Consider the following 18,235-nt stretch of genomic DNA (forward strand, 5'->3'; position numbering starts at 1 on the left):
GAGTCAACCACTGTTTTTGGTAAATGCTCTGTTTCTAGAGGAAGAATTCAAGGTTTGCCCTGACTGCACGTCGCTGCACTGTCCAGGCAGAATGGTGGCATTGGTGTCAGCTTCCTCGATAACTATTCACATTTTTTTTTAATCCATCGCTGTCCTCAACCTGAGCTGGCTCTGCACTTCCACATGATACATGAAAATTAAGTGAAGCTTCTATTTTGTTCTCAAGAGATGTAATTCCAGTCTGTTCTTTACCGTTGCACAGGAATCCACTGTGACGAGGACATTGACGAGTGTTCTTCGAGCCCTTGTCGGAACGGTGGTACCTGTGAGAACTCGCCAGGGAACTACACTTGCCTTTGCCCGTTCGACACCCTTTCTGGAGCACAGTACGGAGGACGGGACTGTTCTGACATCCTCCTGGGCTGCACCGATCGCCTGTGTCTGCATCATGGGACATGCATCCCTCACTTCCAAGACGGCCAGCACGGCTTCCGCTGCCTGTGTCCACCTGGCTACACCGGGTCACTGTGTGAAACTGTCACCACACTTTCTTTTGAGGGCGATGGCTTCCTGTGGGTCACAAGTGACTCAGCCAAGGACTCAGGCTGTAACATAGCCCTCAGGTTTCAGACTATCCAGCCAACAGCTCTTCTGCTTTTCCGAGGGGACAGGGACAGGTCCATGATGCTGGAGTTGCTAAGTGGCTACGTTCACTTATCAGTTCAAGTCAGTAACCAGTCAGAGGTGGTCCTGCTCGTCTCCCATGACACCAGCGATGGAGAGTGGCATTCAGTGGAGGTGACGTTCGCAGAGGCTGTGACCCTTGCCTTACTGGACCCTTCCTGCAGGGGGACCTGCATCACCAGGGCTCCTTCTCCATTTGAAAGGGATGGGTCCACATGTGCTTTCCAGAACTCCTTTCTGGGGGGTTTACCCGAGGGAACGACCCCCAGTGGTGTGGCTCTGCTGGACCTGGATGTCTCGACCGTACCACCCACACCCTCGTTTATAGGTTGTCTCCAAGACGTTCAGATGGGCTCAAATCTCATCACCACGGAGAACGTCACACCCGGGGCCTCCCTGAACGTCGGGGCGGGCTGCGTGAGACAGGACCAGTGTGAAAGCCAGCCTTGTCAGCACAGAGGCCGCTGCTTCAACCTGTGGCTGAGTTACCGGTGTGATTGCTACAGGCCCTACCAGGGCCCCGACTGTCAGGGAGGTGAGCGCGCCTGGGGACCCAGGAGGGCGGGGCCTCCGAGCAGGGCGGTGACTAGACAGCCAGCCTGGTCCTGCCCGTCGTGAAGCAGAACGACCCCTCAGAACCCTGTGGCCAGCCACCCGGTGCCGGGGAAAATGAGGAGGCTACTGATGGGGGTTCAGTAAACCTGAGTGGCTTCACAGGACCCCAGGGTCTCGCTCCTGCAGAGAAGGGAAAAATAAGCCCATAGCTCCTATCCAAGTGGGTTTTCATCTGGGTGTGTACAAAATGCTGTTACCATTTGACCCTTTGTTGTGTATTGGAAATTTACTGTCTTATTTGAAAGAGAAATCATCTTTTGGAGAAAGAGGACCCTGAGAGCTGAAACTAGTCAATGCCAGGTGCTGGCACGACGTCCTCCGCACAGTAGGCTCTTAGAACGTATTTACCTCCTGTCCCTCCATTCTGCTCAGTTCACACTTGCTCCCAAATCACGCTTACATTCAGAACTTTTAAAAAACCACCAGTTTTATTCAAAGGTGTATTTTCCAGAGCTGCGCTGGAGAAAACACGTACGCTACGTACAAGGCTAAAGCAAAAAAGAAAAAAAAGTAAAAGAAAATGTGGACAGTTAACAACACTGAAAGTTGGCAGGTGCCATGAACTCACTGGGCTGATTCCTCTAGCAAATCAGTTTGAAATATGCTTCCAAAGCCTTACTTCCAACATGGGTCCAAAGACTGCTGTTGCTAGTGATCAGTGCATACCTCTTCCTTTTTATTTTTTACTTTTTGTATCTGTATATGTATTTTTATTGACGTCTAGTCAGTTTACAGTGTTGTGTCCGTTTCTGGTGTGCAGCACGATGCCCCAGTCATCCATGAACACACATATACTCACTTTCATGTTCTTTTTCACCGCAAGTTACCACAAGATGTTGAATATAGTTCTCCGTGCCCTACAGTATGAACTTGTTCTTCTTTCTTTTTATTATTATTATCTTGCATCGAAAATGTCGGAAAGGTAATTGCAACAGACTGCTTTGAAGTGCAGCTGTAATTTACCCCACGATTTTAGAGTCACTTGAAGTGGGACAACCTCTGATAAATAGTCTTCTCTGCTTCGTATGAAGAGAAATTGAAACCAGTCTTAGCGGATACCCTGCTCCGTGTAGACGGGCTAAGAGTTATTAGAAAACCTTCACGGGTCTCCCTCTGACCACAATATTCATTACAAATCATGGACCTGCTTGGCAATGGGCTATGACATCTACTAGCTCTATGCAATATTTTAAGTGGAATGGCAGGTTGTTTTGTGATTTTTTTAAAAAAGGAGAAAAGGGGAAATTATATGGGGGCAGTGTTCACTTTTTGAAGAAAAATTTAATTGAGCCAAGGCAATATTTTTACTACATATACAAAATAACAAACAGATGCGGACTCATTTTGACTGGCTTCCAAATGCAGTGACCCCTGAGGTTAATACCGACCACGGTGATGCTAACTGTCCTGGTAAATAGATTCAAGAGATGCCAATCCAGCGGGTTCTGCTTTCCTTTAGTTTATTATTTTTTCCCCCCAACTTGGAAAATCACAAAGTTTTTAAGCGCAGTTCCTGGGCTGGTTGCCTGTCCCCTCTCTTCCTGCAGTTTCCTTGCCCCCACTGCCCACCTCCTACTATTTGAAACTGTTGAACCTTCATGAAAATGCTTGACTTCAAAAGATAGCTTTTTAGGAAGTTAAGTTCTGTAAAATCTTCTCTTTCTGAAGATTCTTGGTAGAAGTTTAAGGAAAATTATATTTCTCATGTCACCTCTTAGTCATAAAATTAAAATATTGTGTTTTTGCTGTCATCTTGAAGGAATGTTTGCTGGGGAGTTTGTTCCACCACAAAAGACCCTTAGAAATTGTCTTGAGAACTCGGAGTCTTTCTGTCATTTCACACGGATGTTCGAGAGGGAGGAGATGTGCTAAAACGTACAAGAAAGACTTCGCCCAACTCATGATCTCAGCTCAGCGTTTCCCAAACGTGGTCCCCACTGCCATGAGCAAACAGACCGGGCAGAGGAGTTCGCTGGCAGCCTGAATGTGAAAGACAGACAGACTTTCTATATTTTAAGGCTGATCTTTTTAAAAATAATCAAGTGTCTCAATAAGGAGTTCTGAAGAGTATTCCTTAGAGCTTCATTCCCAGAAATGTCATCTCAGTGTCCCTTGGTGTGTTGGCTATGAGCATGTGAGCAGAACGTGGAGCCTCCCAGGATCTGTTGAGGATAAATGCACCACGGACCTCTTGCCTTCTAGAGAAGATTTGATTTATAGAGGCAGTCTACACATGTTTTGTCTTCAGAATACACCTTAGCTTTGAGATGCTTAACCTCTTATAGTTTCTTAGATGCAGAAGGGGCTTCACCCCATGACTGAATTTTTTCACACTGTTGTGCCTGCCAAGTGGCCCAAACGTCTTGCTTACACACCTTCAGGGAACTCACCCAGACTCCATCTTCCCAGAAATCCCCACAAAGTTGTTTCTTTGTACTGAAATAAAACATGGTCACCATAAGTTGCATGCATTGGCAGCATTGTCACTCTTGAAGCCAATACCAATCTTACATGTCTTCTTCTTGAGAACACAAATATTTGAAGAGAAGTGTCTTGTCCTATCCTATCTTATCCAAGCCATCACTCCCACCATGCTAAACACTTTCCACAGGACATCGTTTTCAGACACTCCATCAGCTGCCTGCTGGCTCTGGACTCAATTTGCTTATCTGGCTCCTCGATGTAGCTGGCGGTGCAGTGACACAGGACTGTAATCTTCCTCATTCTAGGTAACGTTCTTCTATTTTGCAGCTTGATATCCGGTTGACCTCTCAGCAGCCACGTTCTGTGATCACTCTGAGCTGTTCTCACTCATGGTGCCCCAGACCTCTGTGTCTTCCACCCTAAACTGGTGAGGTCTATTTAGACACAAATGGCTTTTATTTATTCTCAATCAATTCTTCTTGTTGTATTCTGCCAACCATTAAAACCTGGATTATTTTTCATCTGTATCTGTCATCCCTCTTCATGACTTATCAACAACACATACGAGAATCATTCTTCCCACGTCCACAGACAAGTCATATATTGCATTGGGTGTTTCAAAAATCATGCGGTAAATCACATGCTCTGACTGCCTGCTCGTGATTTCTGAAGAACAGGCTTGCTGCTGGAGAGTCGAGCAGCTGAGAATAAAAACCAGCTCTGTGTTCTGTCTTTTCATCTGGATCCACAAAGTGACGCTGCAGGCATCGTGGGATGACCAGTGGGGACCCGCCACCCCTGAGGCAGAGTGACTCTGTGCATGTTCTCAAACCTCAGGAACTTCAAGAGCCACATTCTCCTATTAAAGCATTTTATCTCGTGCGAAAGTGCCGCCATGCATCAGAGATGCTCGCCTCTTCAAACGGATTGGTACGCCTAGCAGTGTGCTTTGAAAGCTACCTGTAGTTGCCTGGAGCAGGTGGTCTCCAAATGCAGATCCCAAATGTAACGTGCCTGTCAGAATCAAGGCAGAATTCTGAAAATGTAGCCTTTGATGCGGGAGGTCATCAAAAACACAGATGGCAGCCTAAGCGAGTTTCACTGCAGTTCGGCTGAACTAAAACACGTCTTACCTGTGCTCAGTCCTCAGTGGAACCAGAGGGCGGCCCTTGAAAACACGCTGGGATATGACTCGTTTTTTCTGGCTGGGATTGGGATGTAAAGCCTTGAAGATGAAAGTATCGTTCAGACGATGCTCTTGTCAAGCTCTTGGGTGATTTCCAGATTGCAAAATCCAACAGTCAATTTTCAGGCCTCATCTTACCTGACCTCTCGCAACAGTCCCCACAGCTGAATGCTCCCTCTTCCTGAGAGTTCTTTCCGCACGAGGGTTGTGGGACATCCCTCTCTCTGGGTTCTCTTTCCGTCTTACTCCTGTGTTGTCTCCTTTACCTCTGAATGGTTCCTGGACCTCTCCTCCTCTCTCTCTCCATTCACTCTCTTGGTGCTCTCCTCCGACCTTATGGCGTTAAATGCCATATTTATACGGAAAAATCCAAAATTACTATGGCCAGCCCGGAACGTCTCCCCCGAACCGCTCTGTCTGCTACTTACTGGGTGTTGCCATCGGGAGGGCTAATAGGGTGTCTCAGATTTGACACGGACTCCCGCCTTCCCTTCGGACCTGCTCCTCCTGCGTTCTTCTCCATCTCGGCGAATGGAAACGCAGCGTTTCTGGTTACTTGGACCAAAAACCTTGGAGACAAACTTGCCCCAGAATATCGTGTTGGTTCTACCAAAACATTTCTGAAATCTGACCACCTCCCTCCATCTTCACCGTTACCACTGACCCAAGCCACCATCATTTCTCTCTTGAACTTCTGCAATAATATCTCTATTTTCTTCAGGGTTTTGCTCAAATGTTACGTTCTTGGACAGTTCCTCCCTGACTAGTCCACTTAAAAATGACAGCTGCACCCCCACCCCCAGCTCTCCTCACCCCCTCTCTGCCTGACTGACTTTCTGTCAGAGAATCTGCTTCCACCTGACATACTGTGTAGTTTGCTTCTTTACCCAGATCTGGTCTGTTCTCCACCAACTGGAATCTCAGCTCTAGGAGAGCAAGAACTCTGCTCCTACCACCTCATCAGTGCTTTGGGAGGTCAGCGTTCATTTTCATACTTCTCCAATTTTCTTGTCATGCCGCATGTCGGTAGTGTTGCCACGTCACCACATCACAAACTTCTCTGATCCCAGGAAACGCTGGGTGGGTTCAGCGCTCCGCTCTGCCCTAGTCCCCTGTCCCCAAGCCTCTCCTCCCCCCAGGACCACAGAAGGAACAGTCCTTGTCGTCCCTTGTTCAGCTGCCTTGCCTCTCACGATTATTATCCCAGAAGAGGATGTGCAGATCTAACGCTTGATTTCTGCCCTTTACGAGGAATGATGAGGTTTACGCCATTCGCTTGAGCACAGCCCCAAGCAGGAAAGATGACGCCTGCTTGACTCGTCGGCTTCCAGGTGTCGCAGGAAGAGCTCTTGCCCCCAAATTTCTCCAAACCAAGTTGCAGTACAGTCGTATCTGATATTCCACCTTAAGCCCCACCTTTTTAGGGCAATTTAATAGAGGTTCAAAAGTTTATCTGTGCAGAAATCTTCTCTTTCTCTTTCGTGATCAGTGGACCTCACCTATAAGCTATAAACCAAAATCTCGTTGTTTTCAGAATAAAGTAAATCCTGAAGTTCAGAAAGTCAGGCCAAACTGTCATTCTATTGAATAAGCCTGTCCTGGACTTTCAAAAATATGAATGTGCTTGTGTGTGTATGTATATAGGCACTACAGAAATACATATACATATATATATTATATATATATATATATATATACGCATATATATTTCACCTTTTGCTGCTGTTTATTTGTGAGTCTTACGGTGTTTCTCTTTTGTTTCTCCTCCTGTATTTTGATACTACAGAGTACGTGGCAGGCAGATTTGGCCAAGATGACTCCACCGGATACGCCGCTTTTCATCTGGACGAGACTTACAGAGAGGACGTCACCCTCTCCATGTTTGTTCGAACACACCGCCCGTCAGGCTTACTTCTCACCGTGGGACACAGCGCTTACCGACACCTCCGTGTCTGGCTGGAACGTGGCCGACTAGCAATGCTGACTCCGAGTTCTTCCAAGTTATTAACAAAATTTGTTCTCAGCGATGGAAATGTCCACTTGATATCTTTGAAAATCAAGCCAAATAAAATTGAGCTGTATCAGGCGTCACAAAACCTAGGATTTATTTCTGCTCCTACATGGAAATTCCAAAGCGGAGATGTCCTCTATATTGGTGGCCTGCCTGACAGACAAGAGACTGAAGTTAATGGTGGCTTCTTCAAAGGCTGTATTCAAGATATAAGATTAAACAACGAAAACCTGGAATTCTTCCCAAATTCAACGAGCAAGGCAGCCCACAGTGCAGTTCTCGCCAACGTGACCCGAGGCTGTCCTGGGGACAACGTGTGTGAGGTAGGGTTATTCATACCAGCCGTGTCCGTATTATGTGCTGAGGCTGCACTTCATTAAACAGATCGTTTGTTGTAACTGTTCTTTGTATGTGACGGTGATGTCACTGACCCACCAGCCACAGAATAATTCTGCATCAATGTTTTCCTGGCAAGTCTGGGGGATTTATGTTGAGCCGTAAAAATAAAACCTTGACCTTGTTGTCATCATGGCCTGTTTAACCAACCAAGAGATCTACACATTCTACATAACAACCAAATTACTTAAGAATAATCATATTTTAATTCCCAAATTCTTGATGGCATCCCAGAGGTTTAACTGAATGAACTCATTTTGAAACATACTGTTAACTTTACCTTAAGTGCCCAATGACCATTGTTCTGAACATGTATTAATAAGAAAAAAAAATCTGAAAGGCATCTTCCTTCTGGGAGTTGGATTTGAAATAATCTCTCTGAAATGTAATTACTCAGAGCCCATGTTTTACTTTATATTTTGTGTGCGTGTCTAAAATCTACTTCAATATGTGAATTTGTTGGCATGACCTTTCAAAGGAAGAGAAGGAAACACATTTATATCTGTTGAGCACTTACTGAGCTCTGACTGTCGTCACGCACTGGGCTCACTTCTAAATAAACAGAAATGGGTCATTGTGGCATTACTACAGGGGCACCACCAGCGTGCCAGGTACTATTTCACACGGATCCGTCCGTCTCATTGTGTGGAAGGACTCCCGTGCAAAGCAGGCATCGTCATCATCTCCGTGTATGTTAATTACCGATACGGAGACTGGCGTTTAGGAAGGTTGTGTCCCTAGATCACGTGGTGACAGGGGAACAGGATGAGTACAGACTGAGCTCTCAGAAAGTCCTTCTTAAATACTTTCATTTGGAAGACTTTGTGAGAAACCTCAGGAGAAGTCAAATTATAATAATCTGTTTCTGATTCAGAGGCAGAGAAAAACGGGGGCGGGGGGGGTCACTGTATGGGGACCCACAGGATCCAAGTCCCAAGCTGCCCTCTTTGACTTTTGATTGATCTCAGACAACAAGAGGGACCTCAGCTTCCTCGTCAGTTAAAAACAGGAGTAATAATCTCCAACTTAAATGGTAATCAGTGTCGTTGAAAGTGTCTGGTAGCCTGTGAATTACAGAGAGTATTACTACACCTCTTAAAACACCGTATAAAGTTGTGTCATAGGGGATCGATGTCACGTGTTTTCCTTTCTTTCTCATTTCCTCCCTCCCAATGGTCGCAGCACATCTTTGCTAACCAGTGGGCATACAGAGGCAGAGATGTGAACATGCAGGGAGTCAGCATTAGGAGATGTGGGTCTTGCCTTGATTGCTCCCCATCTTTAGTTGCCAGTGCTTTTTACGCCTTTGATTTGTTTCTGGCTCAGCCCAACCCCTGTTACAACGGAGGTGTCTGCTACGCCCTGTGGGACGACTTCTCCTGTGCCTGCCCCGCCAACACAGCTGGGAAGACCTGCCAGGACCTGCGCTGGTGCGAGCTCGGCCCGTGTCCCCCCGGCGCCCGGTGCCAGCAGGTGCCTGGAGGATTTGAATGTAGGTGGAGTTCAGACGTGTCACCCACCCAGTTAAGCTGGCATTTCACGTGTCCTATGACTCGACCCAGAAAACGAACACAAATTCCGCTCACCAGATGGGTGGCTTCTCCCAGAGCAAGTGGCAGTGGAGCAGACCAAACAGGAGTTTGACGAACCAGAGGCGCCTGGGCCTCGCCCTGCCCCTGGGCTTCGGGGTGGGAGGTGGAGTCTGAGTTCCACCAGACCGAGATCCTCGATCACTTAAGGCAACTTTGGGAAGACAGAATTAACCGGGTGATATTTGGCTCTGCTTTTCTCGTTGCTGGCAGCACGGAATAAAGGTGCCAGTGTGAGCCCATGGCCAAGGGCCACCTGGGAGGAAGCGTCTCCGTAGTCTGAGGCTTCCTCTGTAGCATAAGGATGGAAGATACATCCGTGTGTGTGTGATGATGACATGACCTCGTGTGTACAGAGCCAAACGCATCAGGCGCTCAGTTAATGCCTGTCAGCAGTATTTCCCTCAATCTGAACGATTTTCCTGCCCAAATTCAGTACTACCGAGCACAAATTCCCCCATGTAAGCAATTTAAATCCTATCTTCACAATTTTGACCTATCTACATACTAGCCACACTTTTACTTGTATTCTGTCTTTTCTCCTACTTCAAATAATGCAGAGTTCAGTCTGTAGGCAACCATCGGTGTCTGCACTCATTTTTAATTTCTTCTCCTTGTTCAAAGCTTTTGCTTCTAAAATTTTTCTCTCCCTTGCCAGCATCATCAACTTCTCCATCAGCCTATAAACAGACTGACAATTTCTCGTTATAGGCTTTTTCCCTTGACACCCCACCCCCACCCCCTCTAGCCACCACCCATGCTCCTGTGCCCTTTATAGCGGGAAAAATCCTCTAAGAGTTGTCCTCAATATGCATCGATGTCTTACTCTGTCCTTTATTCTGCCCCATCGGTCAGGCTCCCAGACACCCCAGAATCCTCTCAACCCAGAGCTTCACCAGCAGCCTTCATCACTTCATTCTGTTTTCTACCTAAATGTCCTCTTGCCTGCCTTCCTTTTTCTTCGTGTCTCTTACCATCCCTGGATGTTTGTTGTACACGTGTTTGTTCACTTGTTCGCCACCTTTTCCTCAATTGAATATGAGTTCCCAAAGGGAAGGACGTTTTCTATTTGGCTTCTCACGTTACTCTTGGCACTTACAATGGTGCCAAACATACAGGAAGTTGTCAGTAAATGCTTCTTAAATGAATCATTTTTTCCTTCAATTTAACTCAGTATTTTTACTTAACTGCTCTAGAATTTAAGTACGTTATCTGCATACAATTTTTTCAGAAAAATGCATAAGATACCTTGGAAAGAATTGCACTAAATTAGCAGACTGGAGTGAGAGGACTGACTGACCTCAGGCCAGTATCCTATTTGGACTGAGTCCCAAAGTGACTGAGGACAAGAATGTATTTACTTTTATGTTTCTGCATTTTAAAATCATATGTCAAAGTGGTATGTGAAATGTAATGCACCATGTGTATACTTGGGGAAGGTTTTTAGAAGCATATCTACACTCTTATATTTCATATTTAAGAAACAATATGCTACACACGTGTATAAAGCACAATGAATTGGTGTAAAGGATGAGCTCGGGTCTCTGAAGTGGCAGAGAACTTCAAGTGCAGCCTTTTCCGTTGCTCTACTTCTGAATGGTTTGCTTAAAATCGCTCGCTGGTTAGTAATTTTATTGTTAACCTTTGGGCAGTACTGAAGTTGTTAGTCCCAGTTATGTTCTGCAGAATGGTTTAAATCATTTTCAGCGTTTCACAGGGGAAAAGGAGGAGGGTTTCTAGGAACAGTGGCAGTCCAGGGACCATCCCACTGGTAGACTCTGCTCTCGGGGTCCGCATCAAGGATGCGGGTGCCCCGTGTCAGAAAGGCGTGGGTGACTCTTCTCTGCCACTGGGCTGCCACCACAGAAAGAGAAGAAAGCTCACCTCTGACCTTTCCAAAGGTCTCAATAACATTTGGTTAAGTACGATTTATCTTAAGGGAGACGATGTAAACCGATAGGATACCATCAGAATATGTTAGGATTTCAATGGAAAAGAAATGCATGGCTTGGATTTTGGTATGAGACCATCCAGGTTTGATATCCTGGCTTTTTTATCTATTAGGCACATGACCAGGAGAAAATGACTTCACTTCTGTGAGTCTCAGTTTCCTCTTCTATAAAGCTGAGATTATCATAATCACAGTAAAGCTGTATTCAGGAACTCTGTACATGAAATAATATAAAAGCAAGCAATACAGTTCCTGGCCCGCGTCAGGCAACATGTGGTGCTCGCTAACCCCGATGGAGGTGATTAAGCAAGCATTCCAGATCTAATCAAGGTACTGGTTGGTACTGCTTTCTCTTTTCAGGTACTGCAAATGCTGTTTTTAATGGGCAAAGCAGCGAAATAGTATTCAGGAGCAACGGGAATATTACCAGAGAACTCACCAACATCACATTCGGTTTCAGAACAAGGGTTGCAAATGCGGAGATCCTGCACGCCGAGAAGGAGCCTGAATTCCTTAACGTTAGCATTCGCGATTCCCGCTTATTATTTCAGCTGCAAAGTGGCAACAGTTTTTACAGGCTGAGTCTGACGAGCTCGCAGTCTGTGAATGATGGCGTGTGGCACCATGTGACTCTCTCCATGACCGACCCACTGGCCCAGGCTTCCAGGTGGCAAATGGAAATGGACCACCAAACACCTCCGGTGACCAGCGTGGTCGCCACTGGGAGCCTCAGCTTCCTGAAGGAGGACGTGGACATCTGTGTGGGGGGCAGAGCGGACGGCCCCGTGCAGGGCCTGCAGGGCTGTCTAAGCACAATAGCGGTCGGTGGCGTTCACCTCTCTTACTTCGAAAACGTCCGGGGTTTCCTTAATAAGCGTCAGGAGGAGCAGTTTCTTAAAGTCTCGGTAAATACGGTGGCCACTGGCTGTTTGCAGTTAAACGCTTGCAAGTCCAACCCCTGCTTGCACGGAGGACACTGTGAGGACACGTACACCTCTCATCACTGCACCTGTCCTGAGGGATGGTCAGGGCCCCACTGTGAACGCAACATTGATGAATGTCTTTCAGACCCCTGTATCCATGGCAACTGCTCGGACAGGGTAGCAGCCTATCACTGCAGGTGTGAGCCTGGATACACCGGTGTGAACTGCGAGGTGGGCGTGGACCACTGCCAGAGTCACCAGTGTGCCAACGGGGCCACCTGCGTCAGCCATGCCGAGGGCTACTCCTGCCGCTGTCCTGGAAATTTCACGGGGAAATTTTGCAGGTGAGTGTAGCAGCCACATCCAGCCTGGTCTTTGGAGCTGTTTGTTGCATCTTCAGACTGGCTGGCTCTCTCCCCAGGTGTGCACGTAGAGGCTGGGCGGGAGTGACATTGGTCACATCTATCATGATTTGGTCCTGTGAGGACAGGACCTTACCTGCTGGCATGTTCTACAAAGAAGAAAGGGAGGGTTTTAAGCAGACTTTAAGCAGAATGTTTTCTCTGTCAACTCTGTCCAAATATGTCTCAGGAACTACAGCCCCAGAGTCTGACAGCCTTATGGCCTCAGGAAACAGACACATTTACCATAAATGCAAGAGCTGAATTTTAGAATTGCTGGGGGAAGCCTGACCCCCTAAAACAATGCCCTTGATGATTTCAGGCAGCCTAACTTAGACAATTCTGAAAAGACTGTCTTAAAGTTTAATTTCAAAAAGGCGAAGTCATGACACTCAGACAAATATAAATGGTTTTATTTCTTGTTAATGAGGGAACCAATAAGATATAAAAATCAAAATTGTGAAGGACAATCTAATTATATATAAAATATATACATATAGAAATAGATTTGTAAATAGCGATGAGGAAATGAATTTAGCAATAAATGCAAAACTGTTTAGTATCTTGTAGGGCAACAAAATTAGTATTTGAAACCATCTTTTCTATAGTGTGACAATTGATTGTATCATTACAGGCTTATTTGCATTTCGTTGAACAAGATCCATTTGTATTACTATAATTTTCTATAACTTACAGAGTTATAAAATGGCTTGGTAAAGAAAATCTGAGGAGGGGGAGGGTATAGCTCAGTGGTAGAGCACATGCTTAGCATGCGTGAGGTCCTGAGTTCAATCCCCAGTACCTCCATTAAAAAATAACTAAATAAATAAACCTAATTTCTCCCCCCGCCAAAAAAAATTGTTTTGAAAGGGGGAGGAGGGTACAGCTCAGCCGTAGAGGATGTGCTTTGCTACTAGCATGCAGGAGGTCCTGGGTTCAATTTTATTAAAAAAATAAAAAAGTAAATAAATAAACCTAATTATCTCCTCCCCCAAAAAAAAGATTAAAAAAAAAGAAAAGACAATCTAAAGCATACACGTTAGAAAATCTGACAATTTAGTGGGTCCTTTATATAAACTCAGCATTTCATTGAAAAAGAGCACAGTGATCTCTTTTGCCCATTTCAAAGCATTTCACAATTTTTTTTCCCCTAAAACTATAAAAGCAGTATTTTAGTTCTGGTAATCACCCCCATTTCATGTTATGTAAACAGAAATAAGGATGGAGGTTTTCCTGCTAAGTCACATGGCTTTAATATTTCCATGTAAGTAGAACCCATTGCTGTCTTCCTAACTTAGACTTGTTTTAAATTCACTGTTATAGGGATGTGGGAGGGTTGTTTCTAACAAGGAATACAACGTCCCGGGGCGTTGACCAGAGCCCCTGGCGTGGGCTGCCGCCTGCAGACACTGTGCTGATTCAGGGGCGGTTCCTTAACTGGACGAATCTCCGAGCAGACAGAATGTGGAGGCATCCCCATGGGCAGATGCATCTGTCTCCCTAATATTCATTCTTGCTCAGAGCCTAGGAAGGCGTGACACTGGACTAGGTGCTGAGTGCTGACATTCCAATAAAACGTCACCTCTCACAAGTTAACCGACTCATTTGCCAACAGGTAAACTGCTTGTTTGAAAGCAAACGACATTCAGGATCCAAATTAATAATAGCGCTGCCATGGCAACTTTGGATAAGTAACATAAACACAGATGCCCCAGTAACCAGTTCTCCCATATTTTTTTCTGCCTAATTCATCAGAGTCAAGTTCTCCAAGATTAAAGTTTTCAAAAGTACTTTCTATTGAGATTTAAAAATTGTTGACTACAGGTAGATGTATAGGAAATGTCCCTATTTGCGTTGCTAATTACCCTCTTTCAAAGCCAGTTGACACTTTGGGCTCCTCTGAAGACTCGTTGGGCTATTTCCTTTTTCAAGTCGATTTGATTAGCTCTTACGGGAAGAGACACATTTAAACATCTTGTAGTCCGGTTTCTCCATCTTAGCACACACGGCAGGACAAAATTAAATTCATCTTCTGTTTCCTGAATATTAACTATGTATCCAGCTCCACCCACACCATGCCCAGTGGGTCCAAGGACCTGCACCATACCTGAAAATCTTTTTAATCAGTCCCTTCACACCGCTGGATTTTATCTACCAGTAAAGTTCTGCTTAGCTTCTAACAATTTGTTCCACCTTTTATAAGGATTCCTTAATATATACAGCTTAGTGATTATACAGAAGAGCCACTCTCTGAATTCACATGTAGTTAGCTCTGAGTGCGTCTGCTAAACCCCCGGGCAGCATTTGGCTTGCCTTCTGATAAGCGATGAATTACTAAATGGGGGCAGCGAGGGAACTGGAGTTCAGCTCTGAAAAGCTACAGAAATCGCATGAGTGCTCGGGTACCAGCGTGCCGTCCTGTCCTTTCTGGCCCGCAGAGAGGTGCACTTTTCCTACGGCCCGTGTTGATTGATCAGCAAAGCAGCAGCAAATCCAGCAAGTTTCTTTCCAGCCCTGAGTGTACCGCCCACCGCCGGGCGTAGATCTTATCTCCGGATGAACACAGTGTAGAGATGGAAGATGGTTAGCGGGGCTCGTGGCAGCGGGGCTCGTGGCAGCGCCCCTCGCAGGCGATTCCTGCCTTTCACAGCACAGGTTCGCGTGTGGGGCTCAGCCGGCCCAAGTCCCTATTCCCGCGTCAGGCAGGGGCTAGACACGTGAGCTTTTCTGGGATGAAATGAACAAGGTGTTGCTTCGATCTCCCTAGACACACCCGGTTACCCTCCGCTGTCTGTGGGAACGAGAGGACAAACTTCACCTGCTACAACGGGGGCAACTGCACGGAGGCCCAGGGTGAACCACGGTGTCTGTGCACGCCAGGCTTCGCTGGGCAATGGTGAGTCACCTCAGAGCTTTTCTGGGAGAAAATTCTGGTCTGAAGAACTGCGAGAGTACGCTAAGTTTATTTCTCCTCTAATTTTTCATCTCAGTTCCCACAGGAAAATCTGTGCTGAAATAATGGTCTGGCCAGAGTCAAACAATAAAAAAGAAGAAAAATGACAGTTTAGGTCAAAGTCAGGAACACTTTATTAGCCAAGACTTTAACTAGAGGAATATGTCTTTGAAAAATGTGAAATGTGATATTTTTCTTAGGAGTACTTTTGGATTCGTGTTTCTGTCCCACTAACTCTAATACATGATTCAAATGTGGTTGTTCTTGAAGTAAAATAAAATATACCTTAAAGATCGCCCCTTAGAATTACCTAGACCCCTGAAAGTGTACACACCTGATCCAGGTGAGTTTACCTTTCCCAGAGAAACCCTTCAACTCCACCTGATGCCAGAATTGTTGATGTGGGGTTGGTCACTGGCTTCAGACAATCTGTGACCTGCTGGAAATGCGGGCAAGTTTGGACATGCATTTGACTGGCTGAAGTGAGGTCAAGGGTGAAAAGCTACATCCTCCATAGCTTTGATCAGATTCCCCAAGGGACCAGTGTCCCCAGAATGGTGACAGACCAGGGTGCTAAAGATAGAGATACTTTAAAAGCAGATAAATAATTAACCACTTGTCGAGCACCGTGCCAGGCACCTTATATATTCTCACTTTTGTCATTTCCATCTCGCGTGTGTGCACCCAGCAGTAGAGAGGGCCAGTGGCAGGCCAGGTGCCAGTCCAGGTGTGGCTGCAGCAAGGCTGTCTGCCTCTGGAGCCTCCGCTCGCCCGGCGGACGTGCCGGCGCAAGTGTGTGACTTGAAAGAAAAGAGAAAGTTCTCCTCCACTTAGTGTACCATCCAGGGCAGGACGTGTTGAGCTCTGATCAAACATCCTCCACTGAACAAATTAGACCAAATCCAATGCATTGGACAAAGAGATTCAGACTGATTTTTCCCAGGAGAGTAGTTAATAAAATAATGGTATATTTTTGCACCATGACAGTTACAGTTTGGATTAATTTGAATGTCCTCATTTCAGCCGGTTCCCTGTGCTTCACACATACAGCTCTTCTGCCATTTTTACAAAACTATAGGCAGCCTTACACTGCATTTCCCCCTCCCAACACTCAGTGACGAGTCTAGTTCTTGCTTTCGCAGTCTGCTTGCAGTGGTTGGCTCTAAGCCGCACGGGCAGTCCCAGCAGAGATGTGCACGGAGGGATGGAGCCTTGCTCCCCAGGTTTTTCATGCACCATGTTATTAACCCAGAGACCGTTCTGTTGGCCTCCAATTTCATATGCCTCGAAAATATTGCAAAGACTTTCTTGCCCTAAAATTTGGACAATGATCTAACTATATGTTTAAGTGCTGGTTACTTCCTGCGTCAATGGCACAGTTTAATGCTTAATGTCACATTTAAAGGCGCAATGCACGGAGCTCATACAAAGCCTTGGATGACTTCTCTCCACTGCTCACACATTGTTCCTATTTACAACAAACGTTTCCCTTTCCTCCAACGTTTATTTAAAAAAAAAATATCTGGCATTTAAATTCAAATTGTCTATGTGAAATGGGGTAAGAAGAGGAAGCTCACTGTGTTCCTTCCTCTCCCAGGAGACTTTTCATCTGGATAAACGCTGCTGAAAAAAGGATTTTTAAAGTAGTGAACACATGTTCAAGGGATTTTATGCTTTCAAAGTCCTTCTCCATCATTAGTCAATCCACTGGATGCTGATGGATGTATTTTGACCTGATTTTCTACCTATTAAAAAACCTTTCTACTGAAAGCTCCAATAATGTTCACAACGATATGTGTGCAGATTGTGCACTGTTTAGTTCAAAAGAGAAATAGATAAGAAACAGAGAAAGAACAGCTAGAGGAAAACTGAGAAATACTGGGCAGTCTCCCAAGGCCAAGGGGGATGTGCGTTCCATGAAGTCCAAAGATGCTGAAAAGCTGTCCTCTAACAAAGTGCCTTCTCTTCCATCGGGGTAGCCCTCCAAGTCCAGCCTGTCGCCCTGCAGGTTGCACGTGATGGATGGTGTGAACACGCTGGCCCACCCGGGACAGGGAGTACTTGGCAGGTTCCCTCGAATTGTCAAGTTCTGGTCGGATCTAATCAGAGTCTCCTTCCAGCCCAGAAGCCTGAGCCAAAAAAAGGAAAACAAAATGTCTCAGCTATGCTTGGTATCCAGCGGGATAAGGAGCTGTTTTTCTGGGAAGAAATCTTTTCTTCCTTTTGGCTCGGGTTGGCCCTGCCCCACCCACCCCCTCACCCTCTCTCAGTGTGAGCCCAGGGATTCGTAGACCACCCAGGCGGGCGCGTTTACCTTTTAGGAAGTGGGGAATGAAAAATCGTTCACATTAGACTTCAACCTTGTGGCTCTGTAGAGATTCTTGAAGCTAAGATTTTCTACGAATTTGCCAAAATAAGAGAGATGTCCTGGTTCCCGCTCTCTCCCAAGGCCTCGCAGGGTGCCCCACACTCGGCAGGTATAAATGAACACCCGCTGAGGGAGTGATGGGGAGCCGGTCAGTGAAGGTACCAAAGGACAAGTAGTTGATGCAAAATTCGGTGAAAACATGACAGTGTCCCAGGGAAGAGGAAAATAGCAGTTCACCTTGGAATTGATATCACTTGTTTTGGCAAATTTGGCTTTTGGAAGTCATCCTACCCAAATATGAAAAATTACACTTAGCTAGGAAGCCAGCTGATTAGCAAGTGAAATCTAGTTATTTACTTCCACGTTTTTGTTTAAACGTGGGATTCCCAAGGAAGTTAATCCAAAATCTCCCTGAATAAACCAAATGTATTTTTCCTGTTTGGGAGGCACTGGTGCCTCAGAACCCTCACAGCTCGAGTGGAGGTCTGCTCTGCAGACACTCGGTTGAAAAACACAGCTCACCCTCGTGGTTTCTGTGCACCCCAATAAACTGAGCGTTTGTAAGGTGACAAGGACACTGACACTCTTGAGGGAGAAACTGACCTCAGCGTGGCCCTGTTTTCTCTTGGTGTCTAAATATTTGCCCCTGTGTTCTCATTCTAATGAACTGTGCATGTGTAGGTGTGTGTGTGTCTGTGGGAGGCGGGTGTACAAATTATTTCCGTTAAAACCAA

At 45.9% G+C, this 18,235-nt stretch overlaps 1 protein-coding gene across 1 annotated transcript in view; it reads left to right on the plus strand.

The window, feature by feature from the left end:
- CRB1 (crumbs cell polarity complex component 1) overlaps positions 1 to 18,235 on the plus strand; it is a 128,757-nt gene that overhangs the window by 85,327 nt on the left and 25,195 nt on the right. Inside the window, exons 6-10 of the mRNA XM_031438347.2 lie at positions 263 to 1,219; positions 6,696 to 7,243; positions 8,643 to 8,808; positions 11,217 to 12,123; positions 14,948 to 15,076. Of these exons, the coding sequence (XP_031294207.2) occupies positions 263 to 1,219; positions 6,696 to 7,243; positions 8,643 to 8,808; positions 11,217 to 12,123; positions 14,948 to 15,076 (2,707 nt within the window). The remainder of the gene's footprint in view (positions 1 to 262; positions 1,220 to 6,695; positions 7,244 to 8,642; positions 8,809 to 11,216; positions 12,124 to 14,947; positions 15,077 to 18,235) is intronic.

The sequence above is a fragment of the Camelus dromedarius genome, chromosome 21 (assembly GCF_036321535.1).
Source record: "Camelus dromedarius isolate mCamDro1 chromosome 21, mCamDro1.pat, whole genome shotgun sequence".
Classification (NCBI taxonomy): Eukaryota; Metazoa; Chordata; class Mammalia; order Artiodactyla; family Camelidae; genus Camelus; species Camelus dromedarius.